This window comes from Colletotrichum spaethianum (assembly GCF_022836535.1).
Source record: "Colletotrichum spaethianum MAFF 239500 DNA, contig11, whole genome shotgun sequence".
NCBI lineage: Eukaryota > Fungi > Ascomycota > Sordariomycetes > Glomerellales > Glomerellaceae > Colletotrichum > Colletotrichum spaethianum.
Window position 1 is genome coordinate 494,445 of NW_026054781.1, and position 23,064 is coordinate 517,508.

Here is a 23,064-nt window from a genome sequence, read left to right on the forward strand (position 1 = left end):
GTCCTTTACTTGGAGGTTTCTCGGGTTGAAGGCGTACGGCTATGAAACGAGTAAAAAGGCTTACCATCTTCGTATTCCTCAGAGGACTCGGACGCGACGGATAGTTCGACAAGTTCCTGCTGTATCTTCCGGCATCCCTCGCAATCGTCCTGGCCCGGAGCGTGGTCCCCCGACTTGTACACCACCGCCATCTCTGCTCGAGAGATGAGTTGCGCAGCTCTGCTTTCGATGAGGGTCCGCAATGGTAGGCAGCTGAGTCCGCTTCAATGTTGGGGTAGGTTGCTCAGCTAGGTGGATAGCTCGTCTATTTGTACGGACGTCCTGATGGCTTTGACTCCCTCACCGCTTCATGACGCAACATTGGAGGGGATGGTATCATACGCCCGTGGTGAAGAGTCGCGAGGCCTTCTGGTATGATTCAAATCAGAAACGAGATTAACTGAGAAAACAAAAATATAGCAGGCAGAGGCGAGCTTAAGGGACGCCCGTTAGGGGGCCGAGATCGGTTGCGTGATTGCACGTCTCCTATTATAACTGCCCACCTGCATCGCATTAGGCCTCGTCGATCTGCCAAGCGTCTACCTGAATCTCTACCAAGTCCTCCACCCCAGTTTTCTACTCAGCATGTCCGTCCAGTGGCGCCCAGCTGAGACAGCCTCGGGACGCTCCCCGGAGCTCCCTGGGGCGGCCGGCGTGCTGTAGGAGACGCATGAGGAGGGCCTCAACACTCGTGTGGCTCACCGCAAGATGGTGTGTCCAACTGCACATAGCCCCGATCCAGGGTGCGTATGGTGATCTTCCGAGGACCCCAGCGGCTGCCCTATTGGAGGAATCCACGCATGCTCGCAGGGAACGACGGAAATGGAGCACCGGTGAACGGTCAGTCTGTTGGGCGGGGGGGATCAAGCCGTAGCATGTGTGCTATCAGCGGCCAACCCTCTGGAACCCGATAGGCCTTTTCTTCTCGCTATCAGGCCCGCAAGTCCCTAGGGAGGGAGTCTGCCGCAAGCCGTGTGCATCCTTTGGTTGATATGTAGCGCCTCGGTTGGAGAGATTCCTAGAGTCGGTGGGTCATCTGTCCAGACTTAGGCCCCGGGATTTGCCATACTCCTGGAGGTTTGGCTTTTAGCCAAGTATTCCACGGAATGAAGGGACCAACTGAGTTGAGTTGTCTTGCAAAGCAAGACGATATGGAGGAGAAAGCTGGCAACAGCTCGACGACGATCCTGGTGGCTGTGGGGCACCAAGGAAGCGTCGGACTTGACCCGATAAGGGTGCATTAGGTTCTGGAGCTCTCTGGTCTCGAGTCCACCAGAGAAACGGCCAATGGAAGTGCTCGAGGATGACCGTCTTCCTTTTTAAGGCTGACTACTGCTTCAGCTGAGAGCCTCCCCCTAGCAGTTGCTCAATGTTCAGAAAGTATCCAGCAGTCGGGCCACGTTTAAGAAGCCATTACAAAGTTCCAGCAAAAATACATCAGGTCGCGGATTTCCCCTAATACGTCCAGATCCGGCTCGTCACCAAACTGATGCCCTGCACCCTGCACGCGAGACAAGCAATTAAACGCCATGGAAAGCGCGCCATCAAAACCCTGCAAAGTCATTTGTCCTCTGGAACAGCCACCCGCCATGACCGGGAAATCCGTCTTCTTCGCCGGCACAACAAGCCGGGGAGACTGGCGCAAAGATCTCGCTGACTCCATCTCCCATCTCTCCGTGACCATTTTCAACCCTTTCCGACCAGATTGGGACAGCACCTGGAAGGAAAACATCTCCGATGAGAGGTTCAAGGGCCAAGTTGAGTGGGAGCTGGAGATGCAGGAGAGGGCCGACATCGTTGTTGTCTACTTCGAGCCGGAGACGGAAGCTCACATCAGTCTGCTTGAGCTAGGACTGTGTGCTCGGTCTGGAAAGGCCATCGTCGCGTGCTCAGAGCTGTACAAGAAACGAGGGAACGTCCAGGTCGTCTGTGCTAGGTACGGGATTCCACTTGTTGACAACTTCGAGGCTTTACAGGAGAAACTGGTCCGCAAGCTAGGAGAATCTGATCACAATGCTCCATAAGATGGACCCCAAGGACCACGATTAATGCAGCATTTTACCATAGTCGGATTGTTCAGCTCGAATGACAAGACCTAGTAGCATTCATGTGCGACATCCTGTAAGCACACGGTCACATCACATCATCGGGCCGAAGATAAGTCCGCCGTATCCACTTTTCAATCCGCGCCCCGGCTCCCCCACTTACCCAATCCGACATGGTTTGCCGCCATTCAAACAGCGAGAGCTTCGGGCCAACATCACAAACCAACCTCTTATGCATTTGCTCCAATTATCTTAGCTTCTCTGCAGTGGGCTGCAGTTGAAATCACCTAGCTTTTTGTTACGATAACCTTTAGAAATATCACAAAATGGACGACCAATTCGGAGGCCGCACGGACGACGATCTTTTCTTCGACGATTTCGAGCCTGTAAGCGGCCCCCAGGCCGTCGAAACCATCGCAGCCCCTCCTCCCCCTCCCGCCGCCGTCGCGACGCCGCCTGTCGAGCCTCCCAAACCCGAACCAATTGCGCCAAAACCTGTGGAACAGCCTCCTCCCCAACAACCCTCCGCGAAGCGGCCATCCACTGCGCCCCGGGGTGGTCTCGCAAACTCGAGGTTCGCTGACAAGCCTGCCGCTGCCCCGCGCCCTCCCCGCCAGGCAGCCCCCGCGCCGACACCCCCGACCACGACCACGCCGACTCCTCAGCCGCCCGCCGGTCCCGCGGCGCAAACCGCGACAGCACCAGCGGGGCCTACCGTGCCCGCGGCCGCAGCAAATACCTCGCCAGCCGCGACAACCAAGAGCGCATCCCCCGCGCCTCACGCGCCCCGCGAAAAGCAGCAGCCGCCACCCACCGCGCCCACGGGTCCGGCCGCCAGCACCACCACCCCCGGCGCAACCCCCGGCGCAAACACAGCCCTCAACGCCGCGGCGCGTCTGGGGTCCGGCGCGAACCCGCGGACCAAGCTCACCGAGGCGGAGCTGGCGGCCAAGATGGAGCAGATGCGGATCCTCAACGCCGAAAAGACGCGCAAGTTCGAGCAGGCCGAGCAGGACGAGCGCAGCCACGCCGAGGCGTACGCGCGCGGCATGGAGGAGGCGCGGCAGCGCAGAAAGCTTGAGGAGGAGAGGCGGCGGCGCGGCGAGGAGGAGCGCAAGCGCATGGACGACGAGCGTGCCAAGAACAGAGAGAGGAAGCTTAAGGCCATGAGCATGAAGGAGGGCGGCTGGGACGAGGGGAAAGACGCGCTTGCGCAGGAGGAGGAGAAGAGGGGGTTCCGCGGGGCGAATGGCGGCGTTCGCGGGACGCGGTCTGGCGCGGGCCTCTCGGGAAGCAGATTTGCGCGCGAGGACGAGCCTGGTGATCGGTATGCCGGCGCCGGCGAGGAGCGAAGAGGCGGCCGCGGCCGCGGTAGGGGTCGCGGTCAAGGGCGGGGTGGACGGGGAGGCCGAGGTGGATACGGCAATGAGCACGAGCGCGATCCCGCGTCCAACGGCGCACCCGAGGCCAAGCCTGCTGTCGCGAAGCCCCCCGCGCCGGCGCCGGTCATCAGCACCGAGGAGTTCCCTGCTCTGCCTGGGAAGACCACGGGCGGCGATATGTCGCCGCCAGTCCTGTCGCCTCTCGGCCGTTGGGACGACGAGATGGAGGCATTCGACGCCAAGTTGAAGAGCGCCGCTGACGCTGCGAAATAAGCGGGCTACGGCTAAACGAGGCACGAAAAGAGGCAGGGTGGGTTGGATCACAAAACAGCGACGATGCATCTTTGCGCACTGCCATGAACGGAAAATGAGTAGCACTTTTGGTTTATTATAATTCGCTTCCAAGCATGGTCCCCTTTCAGCGGGCGCACCCAGGCGTCGAATATGTAGAAGGCCCCGTTATCAGCGTAAATACATGAAGTTCTCTGCCGACTTATCGTCGTCGCTTGAGACTAAACTCAACTCCTGTGCTGATATCGGGTATCTTCCTTTAGCCAGACGCTTTCTTCCAGCGCGAGCCGTCCTCTGATGCCAGAATCGAGGCCTAAAAGACTTAGTATGAAGCAAACGGAACTCCAGTGGTTCGTCACCCACGTTTTGCATTCTGTGAAGTAGATGCTGAAAATCACGTTCTTGCTCCTCCAAACCCGTGGCATAAACTTCCATCCGGGTGGTTCCGCGAGTCGCGGTTCGAGGGTCCATGTTCCTCGGGAAGCGTAGACATCCGGGATAATGCTGCGACGCTTCTGCGCTCTACGCCTCGGCGATGGGCGATTCGTCGGCAAAGGCTTTTTTTCATGATGTCGTCCGGTTGCAGCCTGTTTACCATCCGCCACGGTATCCTCTGCCTCCGCGACCGCGATAACCACCGCCACTTCTGGGTCCTCTGGGACCACCAGGCCCCATATTGTCGTCCTCGATCGGCGCCCGCTGGCGATGGCGCATCTCCTTCGGGAATGCGTCAAATGTCTTGCGCATTTGCGCGTAGCCCAAGTGCATCTTTCCGTAAAAGTGGTCCGCTAGACGGCGGTCGTTGTCTAGTCTGCTCAGGTAGGCGCCACAGACGTCGCAGACCTGGAGCTTCTGGTGGCCGGACGGGCCCGAAGTGTCGGAGAGAGCCTTGAGCTCCTTCTCGCGGTCGATTTTCGTCTGCTGCGCTTGTCGCACGCGGTAAAACTCATCGATGGCGCGAGACACTTCGCCCATCTCGCCTAGGATTTCGACTTCGAGGGTGCCGTTGTGGATGGTGGAGGAGAGTTCTGATATGCTTTTCAACTGTGAAGGATTAGTCAAATGCTATGGAAACAACGACAACATGGATAATCTACCAGAGCGTTTGTTTGACGGATCTCATCGGGCGTCTTTTCGAGTCGGCGTTGCGCCGAGTCTATCCTCCTGTTGCAGTCGTCGATGTACTTTTGGAGATCTCGCATGTAATCGTACTCGAATCCATACTTTTGCTTGTCCTTCTCCGACAGCCCCTCGTACTCAGCCTTGAGCGCCTCGGAGTGCTGTTTCGGGCAGGGTCCCAGGTCCTGCTTGGTATTTGTGAAGAGATCGTGAGGACATGTGCCGACGAGGAAGGATCTGCAGACTTTGGGGTCGGTCATGGAAAGCGAGGCGGCGCGGGTACTGGCAGAGCCGCCCATAAGCTGCTCGAGCAGCTTTCTCTGTTCTGCAGCCATGATATGATTTGTTTAGTGGTGTTTCGTTGTGGTCGTGCTGTGTCGTCTATCGTGAATGCGTTCGTGGGGATAATCGGGTGTTTTCGTTTGGGCGGAAAGAATCTCTCGAAAGCTCGGGCTGGGGAAGAAAGCGTGTCGCGCGGGATGGGCCAGGTCGGAGTGGACCATGGGCGGAATGTGGAGAGCTGTAAAGGGTGCGATTTTGGCAACTCAAAAGCTCTTGGTTACGTAAGGGTCATTCTGCCAGGACCCACCGCCTCCCGCGTCCCTCCAAGCGACCACCTTCGCGACCACGACTCTCACTCCACGGGACCATCCATGCGCTGCTGTGCAGGGGAGAGAAAGCAGCAGACGTCACCCTCGTTGTTCTTTTGCGCTGCGATTCCTCTTCTCAAGATGCGCCAGTTTCTGGCCGCCGTTCTCTTTTCTTGTCTGGCTTCCCTCGGCCTGGCTGCGGATTACCACGAGCAGCTCAACCTCCGTCCGCTGCCCCTTTCGGCATTGCTTGCAAGCTTCAACTTCCGGTCCAACACATCACTGTCCGATTTCGAGTCGCAAAATTTCCGATACTTTCCACGATCGCTCGGACAGATCCTACAGTATGCCGGCACGAGAGAGCTACATCTGAGGTTCAGCTTGGGACGATGGGACGCCGAGAGTTGGGGGAGTCGGCCCTGGGACGGCCAGCGCGAGGGCGGAACGGGCGTGGAACTGTGGGCGTGGCTCGAGGCCGAGACGGATGAGGAGTACGGTTTCCCTCCTCAATGCCGCGCGACACTGACTGACAGATATGCAGGGCTGATCAGAAGTGGTTGACCCTCACCAATGCTCTCTCGGGTCTCTTCTGCGCATCACTCAACTTCGTCGACGGAACCCGAACCACCCGCCCCGTTATGTCATTTCAACCAGAGGGTGACCATCCCGAGGCCTCTATCCCGAACATGCAGCTTCTACATGGTGTCCTTCCGAAAGAGGTGGTCTGCACAGAGAACTTGACTCCTTTCTTGAAGTTGCTTCCCTGCAAAGGAAAGGCTGGCATCTCAAGTCTCCTGGATGGCCACAAGCTCTTCGACTCTTCCTTCCAGAGCATGGCGATTGACATCAAGCCTGTGTGCCCCGAGGGTCAGGAGTGCATTCTGCAAATCGAACAGACAATAGACATGGTTCTCGACATCGATCGATCCAAGCGTCCCCGAGACAACCCGATCCCTCGCCCACCACCGAGCCATGAACTGAAGTGCGACACCTCGAAACCCTACAACTCCGATGACACGTGTTACCCGCTTGGTCTCACCACCGGTCAAGACTGGGCACTCTCCCAGCTGTTCGGCAAGTCCATCAAGGGAACATGCCCCCTGACGGATGAGGACGTTCCTCCAGTGTGTATTGAAGTGCCTCATTCGAGAGGTGTCTTCACATCTGGAGGAGCTGCAGAAATTCTGAACCCAAACGGTGCATCCAGATGCTTTAAGATTGGGTCAGAGTCGGAGCTCGAGATTGTTCTTCCTCTTGAGAACAAGGAAGGTCAGGATCCTACTAAGGAGCTTGTCGAGCCGCCTACCCCTCTCATCTATGCTGAGCGCAGTTTTACCGGACACGGTCAAGAACATGGTGGCATGCAGGCCATTCTCACGAATCCGAGCAAGGATACTGAGGTGGAGTTTATCTACATGGAGTCGCTGCCTTGGTTCATGAGGGTGTATCTCCACACTCTGAACGCCCGTATCGAAGGTTCTGCGGGTTCGCAACCGCCCGTTATTGAGGACATCTACTACCGCCCTGCTGTCGACCGTGCCAGAGGCACGCAACTCGAGTTGCGCATGCGCATTCCTCCCTCTTCAACTGTCTTCCTAACCTACGACTTTGAAAAGTCAATTCTTCGCTACACGGAATACCCGCCTGATGCTAACCGCGGTTTCGATATTGCGGCGGCGGTCATTACTACATTGAGCCCACGTACGCAAAGTACGCGGACTACCACCCTGCTGCTGAACCTGCCAACACCAGACTTCAGTATGCCATACAATGTCATCATCTTCACGTCGACAGCAATTGCGCTCGCTTTCGGCGGCATGTATAATATCCTAGTTCGGAGACTGGTCGGCGCCGATGAAGGCCCCAGCCCGGTTCTCAAGGCCAAAATTGGCAGACTCTTGGGAAAGATTAAGGGTTTACTCTCTAAGAAATAGAAAGATGTGTTTGTGTTCTTGTGTAATGATCTTCTTGTCCGCTACAGGCACCGGATGACTTCGTGAGACACATCGGCTATGCTGTGTTCCGTTTGCTCTCGCCCGTCCTAAGTTCAGACTTGAGACCCACGAGGTCTCGTGCGTTCAGTCAAGAATACCGGAGATTTGCCATGATCCAAGGGGAGCCAAGCGACAGCTTCCCGCTATAGAACGGCAGAAGCGGGCGGGTTCATGTGGTAGCCCCGTGTCTCTACTGCTGTCATGCTCTCCAACGAAGCGTCAACGGAAGATTAGCGTTGCACAGGTACTACCCTCGCGGATGCATAGAACACTCGACCAATCGAGTGTGACCAATCTTTCACATCTTTATGGAACCTAGATCTTCACTTCGGTTGGCTTTCGGGCCTGTTTTGTGAACAGAAGACATCCACTCTCTGCCGCCTGCCTGTTCCTTGACATGGGGTTTTGGGACAGCTCACCACCCTTGCCTCCCCTTTCTGAGTCTTTCAGATTGAATTAAAGGGCTGAAGTTGTTCTTGGTATCTGTCAATACTTGTTTTACGCGGGTGCCAGGAACATCAGCAGTGCATGTAGACAGCCACGTCTTCTCGTTCCTGCGATATTGCAATGTAATATGGGAGCAGGTCTTGAGTTATAGGTTACGTGCTACTCCGACATTAATGTCGGCTTCTGGCTGAGACGATCTAGTCATCTTTGTTTTGCTTGTCATGATTCAAATAAGGGCTCAAGAGCTGAAAGAGTCAGAAGACAGGGCTGGCGAACAGTTACCTTTTCATGATAACCGCCCAAGCTCCCAACCCAGCTGGATCTCAAATATGCCAGTTATAGATAACTAACTTCTCATATATTCTGACCGCGCAAAATTTCATGAAATTTCGTTTACTGCTTCCGCAGGCGTTTGTTGTTTGTTTCTACTTGGGCTTTGAACGGCGCGAGAAATGCAGGCTGCCTCCCAGCCGGCATCGCGCATGAGCATTCAGGCACAGAATATTCACTGAGGCGAGTATCCCAGCTTCTCGCGGTCCATATGAAGACAGGAAAATCCGAAAATTCCTAACGCATCTCTTCATCTTCATCCTGATCAATCGTAGAAGGGATACATCAGTAAAATTGGCTATCATGCTCCTTGAAACCGCAGTCGCAACACTCTTCTTGGCGGGTGTCAGCTTGGCACGGTTCGGGAACATGGCAGGAAGTTTGCAAGAGACCCAGCAACACAAGCCCAGGCGATTCATACTGGAGTTTTCAAAGGCAAGTATCCAGTAACAGATTCGCTGAACACAACCGCTAACGAACGATACCAATGGTGCAGGGGTCGGACTTTAATCAGCTTAGTTCTGGCTTCTCTGGCTTTCCGGGAGCTCAGGTGTACAAAACGTTTCAAAGCGATGTCTTCACCGGAGTCAGCATCGAAACCACCAGTGAAAGTGCAAAGGCCCTCCAGGTCCGCTTTGGTGCGCTCAATGTATGGCCATCTAGGCCAGTCCAGATGGCTCTCGCTGAGAAGGGTCGCACCTTTAGCGAAGATGTGTCTGCGGCTAACTACACCATCCACGGCATCACCGGTGTTGCAAAGCTTCATGAGCAGGGCATATTAGGCAAGGGCGTCAAGGTCGCCATTGTTGACTCTGGCGTAGACTATGATCATCCTGCTGTAAGCGACCTCATTATATGATGAGACAGTCCTCTCTAATATTGCATCCAGCTTGGTGGGGGTTTTGGCGAGGGCTTCAAAGTCATTGGCGGCTACGACCTTGTGGGAAGTTCAGGTGAGAACTAAAATTGAGATGTTCAAGGGTGGTGACTGATCTATATCGCAGCTTGGCCTGTTGAGGGTTACGACAAAAGACCCGACAGCGACCCCTACGAGGAAAGTGAGATCGGGCACGGTACACATGTGTCAGGCATCGTTGTCGGAAAGTCAGCCAGGTACCTTGTCACATATTCTTTTGTTTCTACCCGATATCTCGTGACTGTTGCGTTGGCTTACCTATGTGTAGCTGGCAAGGAGTCGCTCCTGAAGCAAGTATCTTATCCTACAAGGTCTTTGGCGCCGGCAATGTAATCAGGCTTTCTCTTTCAATCAAGTAACAGGTGCTGACATCATATTCCAAGAGCGGCGGCACAGATGAAGAAACCCTGATTGAGGCTTTCCTGATGGCATATGATGATGGTGTACATTCTAATTCCCGGGAGATCCGCTGAGACAAATCGCATTGCTAACTACACTTCAGGCCGACATCATCACTTCGTCCATTGGAGGCCGGGGAGGCTTTTCAAACAATGCCTGGGCTGAAATCGCTTCACGCCTCGTGGATAGAGGTCTTGTTGTCACCATCTCTGCCGGCAATGATGGCGCCGGCGGTGCCTTTCTCGCCGACAACGGCCAATCCGGAAGAAGTGTGCTCTCTGTAGCCTCAGCTGAGCCGGAGTACGTTCCTGGAATGCCTTTCGACGTGATATTCAAATACAAGAACGGCGACATTGAGACGAAGAGATTCGGCTTCTTCCATGGAAGTCTAGCCCATCCCTTCCCTGTCAACATAAACTCCTCCGGCCTTCCAGTCATTGCACTCTCGTTTGACCCCTATAACGTCACTATTGGCTGCCGCTTCTTGAGTCCAGAGTCTCGCAATTTTTCAGGTGCTCTGGTTCTCGCTCCTCGGGGAGGTTGCAACGCTGCCACAAAACGATATACGCTACATTCCGCCGGAGCTGAGTACGTCATGTTATACAATGATGATAATCTATACCCCCTGGAAGGAGACTTTGGCATCTCCAAAGTTGAGGGCCTAACAGCACAAAGCATGGGTGTCCAGATCCTCGCGGCTCTAAAAGATGGCGCCAAAGTCACAGCCAGATTCTATAACGAGTCGTACGCGTCATTTGTCAACCTGAAGAACCCCGATGTTGTGAGCTCAAAGTTCACCTCGATGGGTGGGCTGTACGACCTCCAAATCAAGCCGGACATTGCCGCACCAGGGTCCAACATCTTCTCAACCATGCCAGGAAGGAGATATGGTCTCATGTCGGGTACTTCAATGGCGACACCTTATGTGGCTGGCGTCGCTGCTCTTTACATCGGCAAGTACGGCGGCAGGGCGACTCATGGCCCTGGGTTCGGCAAGAGACTTTCCGCTCGTATTCTGGCAAGCTGTGACTCCGCTCGATGGCACAATGGAAATAACATGACAGACTACGGTACCTGGGCTCCCGTTTTCCAGCTTGGAAACGGCCTGGTGAACGCTACCAAGGTCATGAACTACCAGTCAGAGTTGTCCTTCGCCAAATTTGCGCTCAATGATACAGTCAACTTTGTTCACACTCATTCTGTCAACATTACAAACAACTGCACTGGCCCAATCACATACAGGTTCTGCCTGCATGCAGCTGGCGGGTACGAGGTCTTGGACGATACTGAGGCGGCATCCATCAAAATGGGTCCTCAATACACAAATTTCGTCCCCATGGATGTGACGCCGGTCCCAGGTGTGACTTTTCCCGAAGGTGGGTTCACTGTAGGTTCTGGCGAAACCAAAGAGGCGAGGTTAGTTCTCTTTCTCTCAACACTTAATCCTTTTGACTATTAATGTCTTGTAGGATTACCTTTGCGCCCCCCAAAGGGTTTAACAGTTCAGCGATGCCCCTCTACAGCGGCAAGATTCTCGTCCTCGGATCCAACGGCGAAGAATTGGCTATACCTTATATGGGCGTTGCCTCTGACATTCGCAACAACTTCAGAAAAATGTTTGTCGAAGGCACTCCTAACATATATTCGGGACGAGGCGCGATGCCTATCATGTATAAGTCCAAGCGAGTGTCTTCTCACATGGCTTTTTTTTTTGTGACATTCTAACGAATTTAAAGCTTCACATTTAATCTCTCGTACTATGAGCAAGATTTCCCGAGGCTTCAAGTCAAGCTCCGCTATGGCGCACAAGTCTTGCGCTGGGATATTTTCGAAATTGGTTGGAAGGAAACAAGTTGGGGGACATACCCACCTATTCCTGGCAAAGACGGCTTCGTCGGCATGGCGGCTACCTGGGTATGTCTGGTTTTCTTGACACACTTGCATTAACAGCTTTGCATTCATGAAATAACAGTATATCAGGATAACGAAAAACACTCAGCGTACTTTGATCCGGACTTTCATGACGAGTTTGATCTGGTCAGGGGCCCTTTGACAGAGTTAGCTCGCGATGATTACAACTACCCGCCATACCAGGCGTGGTGGCTGGGGCGGTTGGCTAACGGCCAGAAAGTCAAACCCGGAAATTACGTGTGAGTCTATGTCTTCATTAAAGGAGTGAAGTTTTGTTTTCAGCTTTGACTGACATATATATGACAGGATGCGTATTGCTGCACTGTCTCCGTTCGGAGATCCTACCAAAAGCGACCACTGGGACATTTGGAGGCATGATTTCGAGGTCATTGGCAACCAGAGGGAATCTAGTGGGTGAGAGAGTCCTGTGCTTATGGTATGCGAGCGCCTCACTGCTCGAAATCCCGCAGAGGCAGCCACCATCGTCAATGGAGATGTTACCAAGAAGTCTGAGTTGCTTGCACACTTCTACGCGGTATGATTAGTTACCATTGGTCGGAATTGTCAAATCAAAGGCAGGATTCTGTCTAAGTCTTTCACTTCGAGTGTAAATACCTGGATTCAAGAGAGGAATATTAGCTTTGTGACATTTGCAATTCTTGGCTTTTTGAGTGTCCCTTACCTGACCTAATTATGCTGAATCACCAAGTACAGTGAGCAAGGCACCACTAATACGCTAGCTTCTAAAGTTTCATCTTCATAACCTTCACAGAACATCATTCAACACCAACGATTATGAAGGCTCTGGTTGCATACAGTTGGTAGTTGTGCAAGGTGGTCGCTGAGCCGATGAGATTGGTGGGACGAACTCGGAAACCAACGGCAGAGCAGCACTAGTGTTGATGACTGTCTAGCCACTCTCTGCTTGATACACTAGATGGTCTCCAAAATGGCGTAGGGATCACCATGTCAGATTTCCGCCCTAAATTGACATGTCCCTCATATCCCCACTTTTCCACTTCTCCAGAAACGTACTGACGTGCTACCTTCCAGTTCACCTAAACAATGAGTGCCAACTTAACCTGCGTATCCGAGTCCGGACGATCTTTGCAAGAGCTATTTTTTCACTCATGACGAATCGGTTTAGATACTATTCAAGTTGATCAGGCGAAAAAAAGTCATGGCGGACTCAGCACAGATAGCTCCAGAGCTCCCAAACGATACAGATTTTGACTTCAGTCAATTCTGCCTTTTCCCTTCCGATGGTATCTACGACAATGGTTCCTCTAGTCATTCGCAGGCTCAGCGAACTGACGACGAAATACGACAGTTAGACAGCGGTATGGGGTCGCCGTCATCAAGTGTCTCGGGAGGCGTGCCCCTGTCTGACAATTTTGAGAGCGGTGATCCGGGTCCCACGATTCCAGATGACACGAATACTTCGGTCGCGAATGTGCTGCCCAAAGCCGGAAGCCGTTTCACCTCCGCTACTATTAGAGTCCTGAGAACATGGTTTGATAACCACGAACGCTACCCATACCCCACGCCAGAGGAACTCGAGAGGCTACAAAAACAGACGGGCTTGAACAGACAGCAGCTCGTGAATTGGTTTGCCAACGCCCGTCGTCGTAGAAGGTTCCGCTCAAATGGGGCCGCATCTCCAAGGATCCCATCATGGGCCGATTCCGCTTCCGGATCTATCGACATTCCTGCGCGGCGACCCACGCCCATGCCTTTTGAGCAAATGAACCCCCTGCAAAGATGGGAACATTCGCCTCCAGAGAACGAACCTGCGTTGGTATCTGACATCTCCCGTGCCGTCGCCGCATCAACAAAGCATTCGGTTCGTCCAAGCCGATCACGGTCTTCTGCCAGGTCATCTGAGAATGCCTCATCGATTAGCAGCCTCAGGACCTCTCACTCGAGCCGAGCCTCGAGATCCAACGGTTCTGCATATTCCTATGATTCGAACACGTCGCCTAGTCCCCTGCATGGGATAAGAAAGGATTCAAGTCGGCGGAAAAGACGAGCGATCACCAAAAGTCAAAAGGGCAAGCCGATAAGTCTGATGCAAACAAGCAATCCCTATCAATGCACTTTCTGCGCAGAGACTTTCAAGACGAAATACGACTGGCAGCGGCACGAAAGAACCCTTCACTTGTCACTTGAGGAGTGGATTTGTTCGCCACAAGGTTCCACCGAGATCGACCCCGAGAAAGGCGTCATATGCGTCTACTGCGAGGAGGAAAACCCAGACCAACATCATCTTGACGGCCATCATCAAGCAGTTTGCTCAGACAGACCACTTGCAGAACGCACCTTTTACCGAAAAGATCACCTGAGGCAACATTTGCGACTCGTACACAGGACGAAGCAGATGACAAAATGGGCAGAAAGGTGGGGAATCACGACAGATGATATTCGATCAAGGTGCGGGTTCTGTAACCTCACATTTGAGTCATGGTCCTGTCGTAAAGATCATATCGCGGACCACTACCGCAACGATGGTAGCACGATGTCTGACTGGAAAGGAGATTGGGGGCTCGAGCCTTCTGTGATTGCCAAACTGGACAACGCTATGCCGCCATGTAAGTACTCGCCACCCCTCAAAAAATAAAAATGAAAAAAATAGCTCGAATAGGCTGACTCGCAGCCATAGACCTGATTCAGTGGGAGCAAAGTGCTCCAGTACCCTTTTGCGCAGGCAATGGGCCAGCCGATACATCACCGAGCGCTTACGAGTTGCTCAAGCTGGAGTTGGAGTACTTTGTGCGCAACTTCTTTGAAGCAAATGAAAACTTGCCTTCAGATAACGATCTAATCTATGAGGGTTGCAGTATCATCTTCGGTTCAGAATTCTTCTTTCCTGATCTCGCAATAACAGCTTCCTCTTGGCTTCGAGACCTTTTCATGAGCTCGACTGACATGGCCGCGAAGGCTCGCCTCCGGCCAATGAACCAGTTGGCAAAGCTACGCATGAGCCAACTCCGGATTAAAGGCAAAGCAGACATTTTTGAAGACTGCGAGCTGGAGTCTCAACTTTGCCGGCATCTCAGAGAGCACATGAGCCTGGGATTGGCTCTTTCGGATGCTGACCTCCAGCAGGAAGCATGCGCTACTCTATATCGCGTTGAATCATCCTCGACTAACCCCTCAACAAGATTTGCGGGATTCTTGGTTCGACTGATATGGGAGTCGACTGACTGGATTGTTCCTCTGCGCCAAAGAGCGGAGCAATTTATTGGGGATCCATACCTGGGTTTCGGCCCAAGCCAAGCCACGCTGGAAGTATTGGCTGCTGATCAGCTTGCCGGCTTTTATGGCGGACTTGCAGAGCTGGGCCAGTTGACTGGAGAATCAGCAAAACTGGTGGCCCCCACCGGCAACCGCGAGAGGACGAATAGCGAGATTGGAGTAGCGGGTTCTCTGGCGTCTGCGACGTATGCGAAGCCAGCCGGCCCAGAGATTCCCAAGGATTACTTTGTTAATAGTACATCAGCGGCTCCGCAAGACTTCTATTCACGCCTACAAACCAGTAAAGCGCTCTTTGCCGGCTCAGGGTTTTCTTTGCGATGGAGCGAACGTCCCGGGGGCAAGGGTATGCCTTTCTTCCTCAACGATCCGAACAGGTACCCTCGTTTGGGAGAGGAACTTTCACGTTTTGTTGCCAGCACAATGTCGCCCAACAATCCTAACAAACACATACCAACGGATGAGGAGATAAGATACCAAGCCCGCTGGATACTATATGACGAGTAAGTGGTACTATCCGCTGTCTTGCTCTGCTGACAAAATAATTTCAGCGACGACCCGTGGAACCAAACTCCAGCAGATATCGCCGAGTGGTTAAATGATTTCAAGAAGCAGGTCGGATTGCACTGATTATGCATGTTTTAAGGTTTAGTGTGCCATTATCGGGCTAATGAATGGGTATGGAAAGCAACCGTCGACGCGGATTTAGAACTTTCTAATTGTAGTACACCCGTAGCATAGACTAGAGCCCGCGCTTGACAAGCTGCTTTTCTTACAGGCAATCACTTCCGTCCATAGCATATGAAGTCAGGGTAGTCACTCTTTTATGGCTTTCATGAACTGTTAGGCTTTCTAGTATAGCAAAACAAATGTCCAATAGGCAATGTGTAGTATTCTAGACTGTGTAACGCGCCTATGTATTACATTCAGTAAGTCACCGTACCCACTTTCCGACCACCCCCCACTTCCAACCACCTAAAAATCCCTCATCGTCAACCTCATCCTCCAACTTCCAACTATCACAACTTTTTCCATACTTATCTAAATGGCCTCATCTTTCTAGGCTACCTTATTTATAGCCTAATGGTCCAGTATACCAAACATGAGCTTAATCAGGCGCTGGAGGCTATGGCCAATGGCGTTAGTCAGCGCCAGGCAGCTCATACCTATAGCATCCCAAAGACTACCTTACAAAACCGCATAACTAGCACCCAGTCAAGGGCATCAGCTTTTTCTGACTTCCAGAGGCTCTCTATTAGTCAAGAAGCTAAGCTGGCTAGCTAGGTGCAAATCCAGGCTGACCTTAGGCTTGCACCAACGCATCAGCAGGTTAGAGAATTTGCTTAGCGTATCTTGAATGCAATAAGTAATACCTAGCCTCTAAAAAAAAGATAAGTAAATGCCTTTATACAAAAAAACCTATATATTAAGGTCTAAAGAAGTTAATCTATTAATTCTAAACGTATTAATAAGGTATTTACTAAAGTTATTAGGGACTAGTTTAAATATCTTATAATCCTAGTAATATTAGCTATTTAACTAGCTAATAAATATAATATAAATAAGACTAGTATCCTTAAGGGCTAAAGAGTAAATAGGCTAATGCTAGGCAAGGTAGAGACTAAGTCTATATATAAAAAACAGCTTAGATTATAAGCCTAGGTATCTATTATTAAGTATATCTTAGCTAAGGGCCAGGTATTATATTCTTTTATTATATATAAGGGTAAAATAGTTTAATAGTAATAGTTTTTTTTAGACCTTACTTTTTATAATAAATAAAAGTTTATAACAATAAATAATAGATAAATAACTAATAAGACTACTATTAAGTGGCTACTAAAGGTCTTCTTACTACAAACTACCTCTTAGCTTAATTAAGCTAGACTACTAATCTTAGATAAGCATAAAAGCTATATAACAATAGAATTTATATAGTAATACTATATTAATAATATTTATTTATTATTTTTATTACTATATATTTTTTATATCCTTTAGCTACTAGATCTATTAGTCTTTAGTTTAGTTAAGTTAACTTATTATAAAAAGCTTTAGCTTAACCTTAATAAGTAAAATAATTTAACTATAGTTAGTAAAAAATACTTTATATCTTATTATTAGTAAGTATACTTATTTAGGCTAATAAAAAGTAATATTATAAATAGCTAAATAAGTATAGGACTATAGCCTATTAATATAACTAGACCTCTTATAAGCTCTCTGCTATTACCTAAAGCAATAGCACTAACAATACTACTTAATAAGGCTACCTAAGGTATCCAAGGTATCTAAGGTATCCAGGATACCTAGGGTATAGAGGGATAAGAATCTATTATATCTGCTATTATATAGTCTATACCTAAGAAGATAAAGGATCTTAATAGTTAACTAAACTTATTTAATAAGCTAAATTAAAATATAACTATATAATATTAACTATTTAAAAAGGTCAAAAAAGGCTTCTAAGAGCAGTCCTTTTAGCTAGCTACTGCCTAGCACTAGATACAGCTTCTCCAAGCCTAAGTTAGCAACACAGCAGTAAGGAAGAAGAAGGCTGTTCAAATCGACCCTAATACCAAGTTCGCCAACATCAGCGATATACGGAAAGCCCAGATCGAGGCTGGCAAAGCTGAAGCTGACGCAGATGAATCCAGCGCATCTGATTGCCCTAGTGAAGCAGAAAGCTGTATCATAGTTGCATCTGGCCCTCGTCAATAGTCAATTGAAATAGGTGGTTGTGTTGCGATAGCCTCGTTTTTGGGTGGTCGGAAGTGGGGGGTGGTCGGAAAGTGGGTACGGTGACTTATGAGCTACCTTTAATACGAACACTATCGCCGGAATTCCGCCGACTGAGACGCTTTTCCAAAGTGCGCCATGTCTAAGCTGTCTTATTATCTAGAGCCAGAGAACCAATATAAAAGACACGTCATATCAATGATTTAGCAGCATGCCGCTGCATGCCTGACAGGGAAGACGTTAGATGGCATATGACGGAATGCCTTCATCTTGTACCGCACTTCCCGGCCCTAACTTTTTTTCATTTTCGAATAAATTGATACCGTAGAGCTATCGGGATATGGAAGATTAGAGCCAATGCCGAGCACTCCGCAGATGCACAGGTTCTAGTATAAGAACCTCAAATCGATGTAGTCAACCGAATTCGTGCTCCCTCGCTGACTCTACGACTTCATCTCTAAAACACCATCTGCCTTACGCTTTAATTCAAAATGCAGATCTCTATTGTTTTCTTTTCAGCTTATTTCTCCCTTGTCCTGGCAAGCCAAAGTGCTGAGAAGTCCAAGATCGTTGTACGACCGAATGGAGGCAACATCCCAGGTGGTACTTTGTGTTGCACGCATGTTGCCGGCCAGTGCCATGATTACTGTGTACGGTGCTTCTTCCTCTTCCAAATTTGTTTTCTTCCGTCATTTTAGATTTTACTTTTTTCTTCACTGCTGCATTTCTTGGTGATACACTATTATCATGGGTTATTGCTGACAATCCAGTAACGGTGCGCTATTGGCTGCAAGAATCTCGTTCCCCCTGTCGCCGCTCTATAAGGCGATTCAGTCACGCCTCTTTCAGGTGCTGGCTCAAGTTCTGGTGGAAGTGTCTCTTCAAACGCCAATTTCTTAGAAATTCAATGCGAGAGGGGTATGGAACTCTGTCAATGATAGGTTCTCCAGTGCAAAGAAGAACTTATTAAAAAAGACTTTTAGACCTCTTTTTTGATATCAAAATCTTTGACAGCCCTAAGAAGATGTCAATACAGAAGTCAATGCGATATCTTGGAATTAGCTCTCAAATCGCGCAACGTATGCCTAGTTTAGCGACTGACCCGTCCGTCTCAAAACTCAAACGATGAAAAACCCTTGCTCCACCTGATAGAACTTATAGTTTTAAAATTTTCGAGTTAATCCCACCGGGAGATGTAGCTAGTCGGGTGCAAATTATGGTAACCTGTACCAGACTAGAATGCTAATGAACTAAAAAAAAATCAGTACGTTCTGCCGGGGACGTCCAAATGCGACGGATGTTCTTTGGCTTTATACTGTTAGGTAATACCTAACCTGTCTGCCAATATTTAAGTTCAAAACATCGACCTTACTCACGAGGAAATGCTTTGCGAACCCATCGTATTGTTCGGAACTGCATATATATTGGTAGAGCGACGTTAGGAGGTCCCTGTTCTCTTTAGGACTAGTCCGTCTCCTCACCGCTTGCGGAAGTCGGAAATCTGGACATCGACTTTTCCCCGCATGCCCGCCATATATAAGCTAGGCCCTGCCCCGAAGGAGCGCATTCAAATCCTGTACCAGCACCAAAGCCATCCGAGTCCTTCACTTTAAAAATCTTCGATGGTGAATATCAAGGAAGCCGCCCGAGCCGCGATAACGGCCTACGGCCTCGCCACAGAACAGGGCGGGAACGCCTCTGTGCCGTTACGAGACGTTGCCGATTCAGTGGCCTCTTTCTACCTGGCCAACTTTACGAGCTTCACCCTCGGCGGCATCACTACCTTAGAAAACCATGACATCGCCACGTCAGGCGTGCTGAAGCAACTCCAACGACTGAACCAAAGTGGACTCGGTACAGACATCCGGCTTTGCAGTGGCCGAGTCGATGTTGTTTCTTCCCAAAGCGCTCTTTGCTGGGTGACATTTGAAATCACGCCCCGGACAGACAAGATCGAAAAGTGGTCATGGACCAATGTCTATGGATTTCGACTGGAAAAGGGACGAAGCAACGGCCTTGAGGGTGGATGGGAGTCTACCAATGCCGACCAGGAATTCCAGACACTATTAGAAAGAGTACCGGACTTTTACGCGGGGGGGACCGTTTGAGGGAGAAGATAGATCAGTGTGGATCATGGCATTACACGGTTGTCTATGAAAGATCATGCCTCTTCTCTCATGAGGTCTAGTTATACAACAATTTTCCGAACGACCTCTACATCAAGGCCGCTCCCATAGCCACTCCAGCAACGAGAGCGAACAGTTCGCGCGACGCTCCGGTGGGAGCCGCGCCATTGGGGGCGTTTGCAGAGGTTGCAGCAGATGCGGCTGGTCCACTCCCCCGGATAGAGGTCTGGCGACCAGACCCTGATGTGGCGGTTGTCGTCAAGAAAGAGGCCGTTGCGTTCAGTCCGGTCGCAGGGAGGACAACAGTGGTCGATGCCGAAGGCGATGTCGCGATATCGCTTCCAGTCTGGCTCTCAACTGCCTCAGTTTCACTCGACTTGGTCTCAGTTGCGGTAGCACTCTCGATAGCGCTGGTGATGGTGCTTTCGGGGGCCGATGTGATGACGGACGGCAGCGTAGTCTGGGCGACAGCCGTGGCGCTGGTCTTCAGAGGCAGGAACGAGGGCGAGTACGTCTCGGTGCCCTCATACGAGCCGCAGCCCGGAACAGTAGTCTTGGGAGGGGCGCGGCCACCACCGCAGTCGAGGGCGGCGCAGATCTCGCCGGTGTCGGGAACGTACCAGACACGGGTCGCGTAAGGGGTACCGCCTTGAGTGGGCGTGACGATGGTGTCGGAGGAGACGCAGCCGGCGAGGTCAGTCTTGGCCAGGACGGCGGTTGCTAGGACAGCGACGGAGGCGATGAGTCTGAAGGACATTTTGGCGACTTCCCAGATGATGTTGGGTTGGCTTTGTTGGTGATTAAAGACTAGGTAATGTACTCAAGTGATGATGCTTATATTCAAAGAACGTGATGTTGAAAGAACGAGTGTGATGATCCGAGGTTGACGTTCGGCTTCGGTGCTTCGGGCCAGAGATGGAGGATGAAAGGAAAGGGAAAACCACGAATCCAAAGCTGTTGTCCAAAGGCCCTTTTTGATTGATATTTTGCATGACTGTTCGATCATGACGGGCCTAAAACCCCGGGTCTAATGACGCCTCAGATGGTGCTAAGCGGGCCTGAGACGGGAGTCGCACGCCACCTCATCTCGGAAGCAGCTAGCGGTCAGCGAGACGATCCTCCCACGCCCAATCCAACGGTTTTGTGATGCTGTGGCTGTTTGTTGTGTCTCATTAAGTGCCGAAGGCCGGGTTTTATTGCTGATTCATGCCCTAAATGCAATAGCCTACTGGACTGAGCGCATACCACTCGGCTGCCCAAATATCATGAAAACTGGTAGCTGCGCCGCCCCCTTGACGGGATTCCGCCGGCCACGAACGGACGACAGGTAGCGCGTATCCGTGCCAGGATTTCGATCCTTCCACGACGTTTTCCCCTCTCGTTTCCCACTTTTCTTTGCTTTTCTTTGCTTTTCTTTGCAGGAAATACGAACTGGGGTTTCGGATCCCTTTTTCTTCTTTTGCCAAGCCAACAGACAATTTCGGCAGCTAATACGCTGAACCAGTAGATGAATTTGGTCAATCAACGAAGCACGCATTGAATGTTGTGGGGCACATTGTCGGAACATATTGTGGTCAGACTGGTTCTGGTTCTGCCAGTGATGCTGATTACGAGCTTTTGCTATGACTTTCATCCCTCAATAAAGATGCGAGCCTAACGAAGCTAAGTCCAGCAGAAATTTAACTGTTAAACGGCTATACTCATTACAACTTCCCCTTTCCCGGTTTTTTGCGCTTATCAATCGACACATATACAGCTTCGGCTTTCGCAAGCACTGTGCCCACCTCGTTCATCAACATCACGTCAACATCAAGCTTCAGACCATCTATTCTTCTCAGGAAAGCTGTCACAGCCACTGTCGACATTGTTGGAACCGGTTTCAAGTAGCTGATGTTGAGACTCATGGTCACCTGCGGCAGAAACTCCAAGAATCCATGCGCCTTGTTGATCCAGCAGATGGCTCCAGCGCACTCGTCGAGGATAGATGCGACCACTCCGCCGTGGCACAAACTTTTGTCCATGGTGCTCACGCCGCGGCCCAGAGTCAAAAAGAACCGGCTTCTTGTGACAAATCGCTGGTCAAATGGTCGCTGGTCTGGCCCCTCTGCGTCCAAGGTCCGTTCGTCTGACTCGGGCGGTAGGTAATAGGCGCCGATAAAGAATGGAACTGTTGTGGCGCTGTGTAGCGTTGAGCCCCAAAACTCAAAGGCGCGAACTTCAGGATCGAAGACGCGGCTGACAGGCTCTCGAATGATTATGTTCGGTTCAGAGACTTCTTTGGCGACCCATGAGATGGCCTGGAAATGTGCCATTTGGCTCTTGCTCGGTTCGACCATCGTAAAAAGCCGTGGTAACTATTTGTAAAATACAAGGGTCTGATGTTCTGATAAATCAAAAAGTAAGCTTCAGTGGACCACAGCAGGCATATATATGAAAACAAACACAACTTATTTTATTTTTCAACTTCGATAATTTGGTGCTGACATACCCATTGGATCTGACGTGAGACCTACCTCGGGCTTAGTTAGTATGTAACCTGCAGATTTCAAGGTAGTTAATTGCCGTACGGGACATTTTGCCACTAAGGCCTGTTTCTATTTGCGATGTGGGGAGCCTGCAATAGTTCGCTGTACGCTTACTATCAAAACTCGTGTGTTCAACGGACAAAGCATTGGCCATAAAGTAATCAGGCACAAAGTTCATAAATTCAAATATCCTATGTCCTTGACTAATGTCGTAGTACAGCTAAACTCTGGTCGCAGACTTCCTCTGGAAGAGCTCAAGACCGCAGAAGCAAAAGTGATGTCATTGGCTTGCTGCCTTTTGCGTTTCCGTCTTTTCTAGTCATTTTTCTTTCCTCCATTTGTTTCACTAATTTTCAAATCCTCTTATCATACTTGAATGACCTTGGCCATTAAACACACTGCTTGGCCTTATCCTGACGTCCTGGTGCGGTTCACAAGTTCCCACTTGAACCCATGAAGTGGACCAAGCACGCCATATGTCTGTTTCAGCACAAAGAATAAGCTTAATGATGAGCATACATGGCCCATCATGCATTTTACCTCTCCAAGGTATGCATCTAGATTTTTGACCCAGGAGATTCAGAGGTAGAGTGCAAAGATCTAGATCCCTTTGATTGCTCACAACGACAATCTCTAGAGTTGAATTCTGTAGTCTTGATCTTGAGAGCACCAATATTAAATGAAACATGCATACTCACTGCACGTATGAAAGGAGCGAGTTGGGAGCTTTCGCGAATTCCTAAAAATATGATCTCACAAAAAACTTTTTCTTACAAATGGGACTTCTTAATACCCTTCAACGAGTTCCCTACTTTTCCTTGCTCTTGGGCCTGATGCTTCGTGAAATTGTATTCACGTTAGAGCTGTTTTCTTGTAACTTCCGAAGGCCGAAGGGAAAAGTTGAGGATGATGTTTGTTGGTTAGCGCTGAGTAGCTCCAGAATTAAGATCGGAAACCGC

General features: G+C 50.6%; 8 protein-coding genes across 8 annotated transcripts; 5 read left to right on the forward strand and 3 right to left on the reverse strand.

Moving 5' to 3' along the window:
• Positions 1-1,628: 1,628 nt before the first annotated feature.
• Positions 1,629-2,063, forward strand: ColSpa_05064 (uncharacterized protein; the record flags this gene model as incomplete). Its single annotated transcript, XM_049271276.1, has 1 exon — positions 1,629-2,063. One exon carries the CDS (start codon positions 1,629-1,631, stop codon positions 2,061-2,063), a length of 435 nt encoding a protein of 144 aa, XP_049127233.1.
• Positions 2,064-2,410: 347 nt separating this feature from the next.
• Positions 2,411-3,739, forward strand: ColSpa_05065 (uncharacterized protein; the record flags this gene model as incomplete). The annotated part of the gene is made up of 1 exon (XM_049271277.1): positions 2,411-3,739. One exon carries the CDS (start codon positions 2,411-2,413, stop codon positions 3,737-3,739), a length of 1,329 nt encoding a protein of 442 aa, XP_049127234.1.
• A 609-nt stretch (positions 3,740-4,348) lies between these two features.
• Positions 4,349-5,211, reverse strand: ColSpa_05066 (U2 small nuclear ribonucleoprotein A'; the record flags this gene model as incomplete). The annotated part of the gene is made up of 2 exons (XM_049271278.1): positions 4,349-4,801; positions 4,855-5,211. The coding sequence occupies 2 exons, from the start codon at positions 5,209-5,211 to the stop codon at positions 4,349-4,351; spliced, it is 810 nt and encodes a 269-aa protein (XP_049127235.1).
• Positions 5,212-5,607: 396 nt separating this feature from the next.
• Positions 5,608-7,400, forward strand: ColSpa_05067 (GPI transamidase component GPI16; the record flags this gene model as incomplete). Its single annotated transcript, XM_049271279.1, has 2 exons — positions 5,608-5,957; positions 6,008-7,400. The coding sequence occupies 2 exons, from the start codon at positions 5,608-5,610 to the stop codon at positions 7,398-7,400; spliced, it is 1,743 nt and encodes a 580-aa protein (XP_049127236.1).
• A 1,510-nt stretch (positions 7,401-8,910) lies between these two features.
• Positions 8,911-11,706, forward strand: ColSpa_05068 (minor extracellular protease vpr; the record flags this gene model as incomplete). The annotated part of the gene is made up of 9 exons (XM_049271280.1): positions 8,911-9,075; positions 9,127-9,190; positions 9,242-9,341; positions 9,422-9,482; positions 9,516-9,596; positions 9,656-10,968; positions 11,055-11,168; positions 11,289-11,466; positions 11,533-11,706. 9 exons carry the CDS (start codon positions 8,911-8,913, stop codon positions 11,704-11,706), a joined length of 2,250 nt encoding a protein of 749 aa, XP_049127237.1.
• A 7,370-nt stretch (positions 11,707-19,076) lies between these two features.
• On the forward strand, positions 19,077-19,562 carry ColSpa_05069 (uncharacterized protein; the record flags this gene model as incomplete). Its single annotated transcript, XM_049271281.1, has 1 exon — positions 19,077-19,562. One exon carries the CDS (start codon positions 19,077-19,079, stop codon positions 19,560-19,562), a length of 486 nt encoding a protein of 161 aa, XP_049127238.1.
• Positions 19,563-19,668: 106 nt separating this feature from the next.
• ColSpa_05070 (uncharacterized protein) lies at positions 19,669-20,337 on the reverse strand (the record flags this gene model as incomplete). Its single annotated transcript, XM_049271282.1, has 1 exon — positions 19,669-20,337. The coding sequence occupies one exon, from the start codon at positions 20,335-20,337 to the stop codon at positions 19,669-19,671; it is 669 nt and encodes a 222-aa protein (XP_049127239.1).
• A 946-nt stretch (positions 20,338-21,283) lies between these two features.
• Positions 21,284-21,916, reverse strand: ColSpa_05071 (acyl-coenzyme A thioesterase THEM4; the record flags this gene model as incomplete). Its single annotated transcript, XM_049271283.1, has 1 exon — positions 21,284-21,916. One exon carries the CDS (start codon positions 21,914-21,916, stop codon positions 21,284-21,286), a length of 633 nt encoding a protein of 210 aa, XP_049127240.1.
• Positions 21,917-23,064: the final 1,148 nt, after the last annotated feature.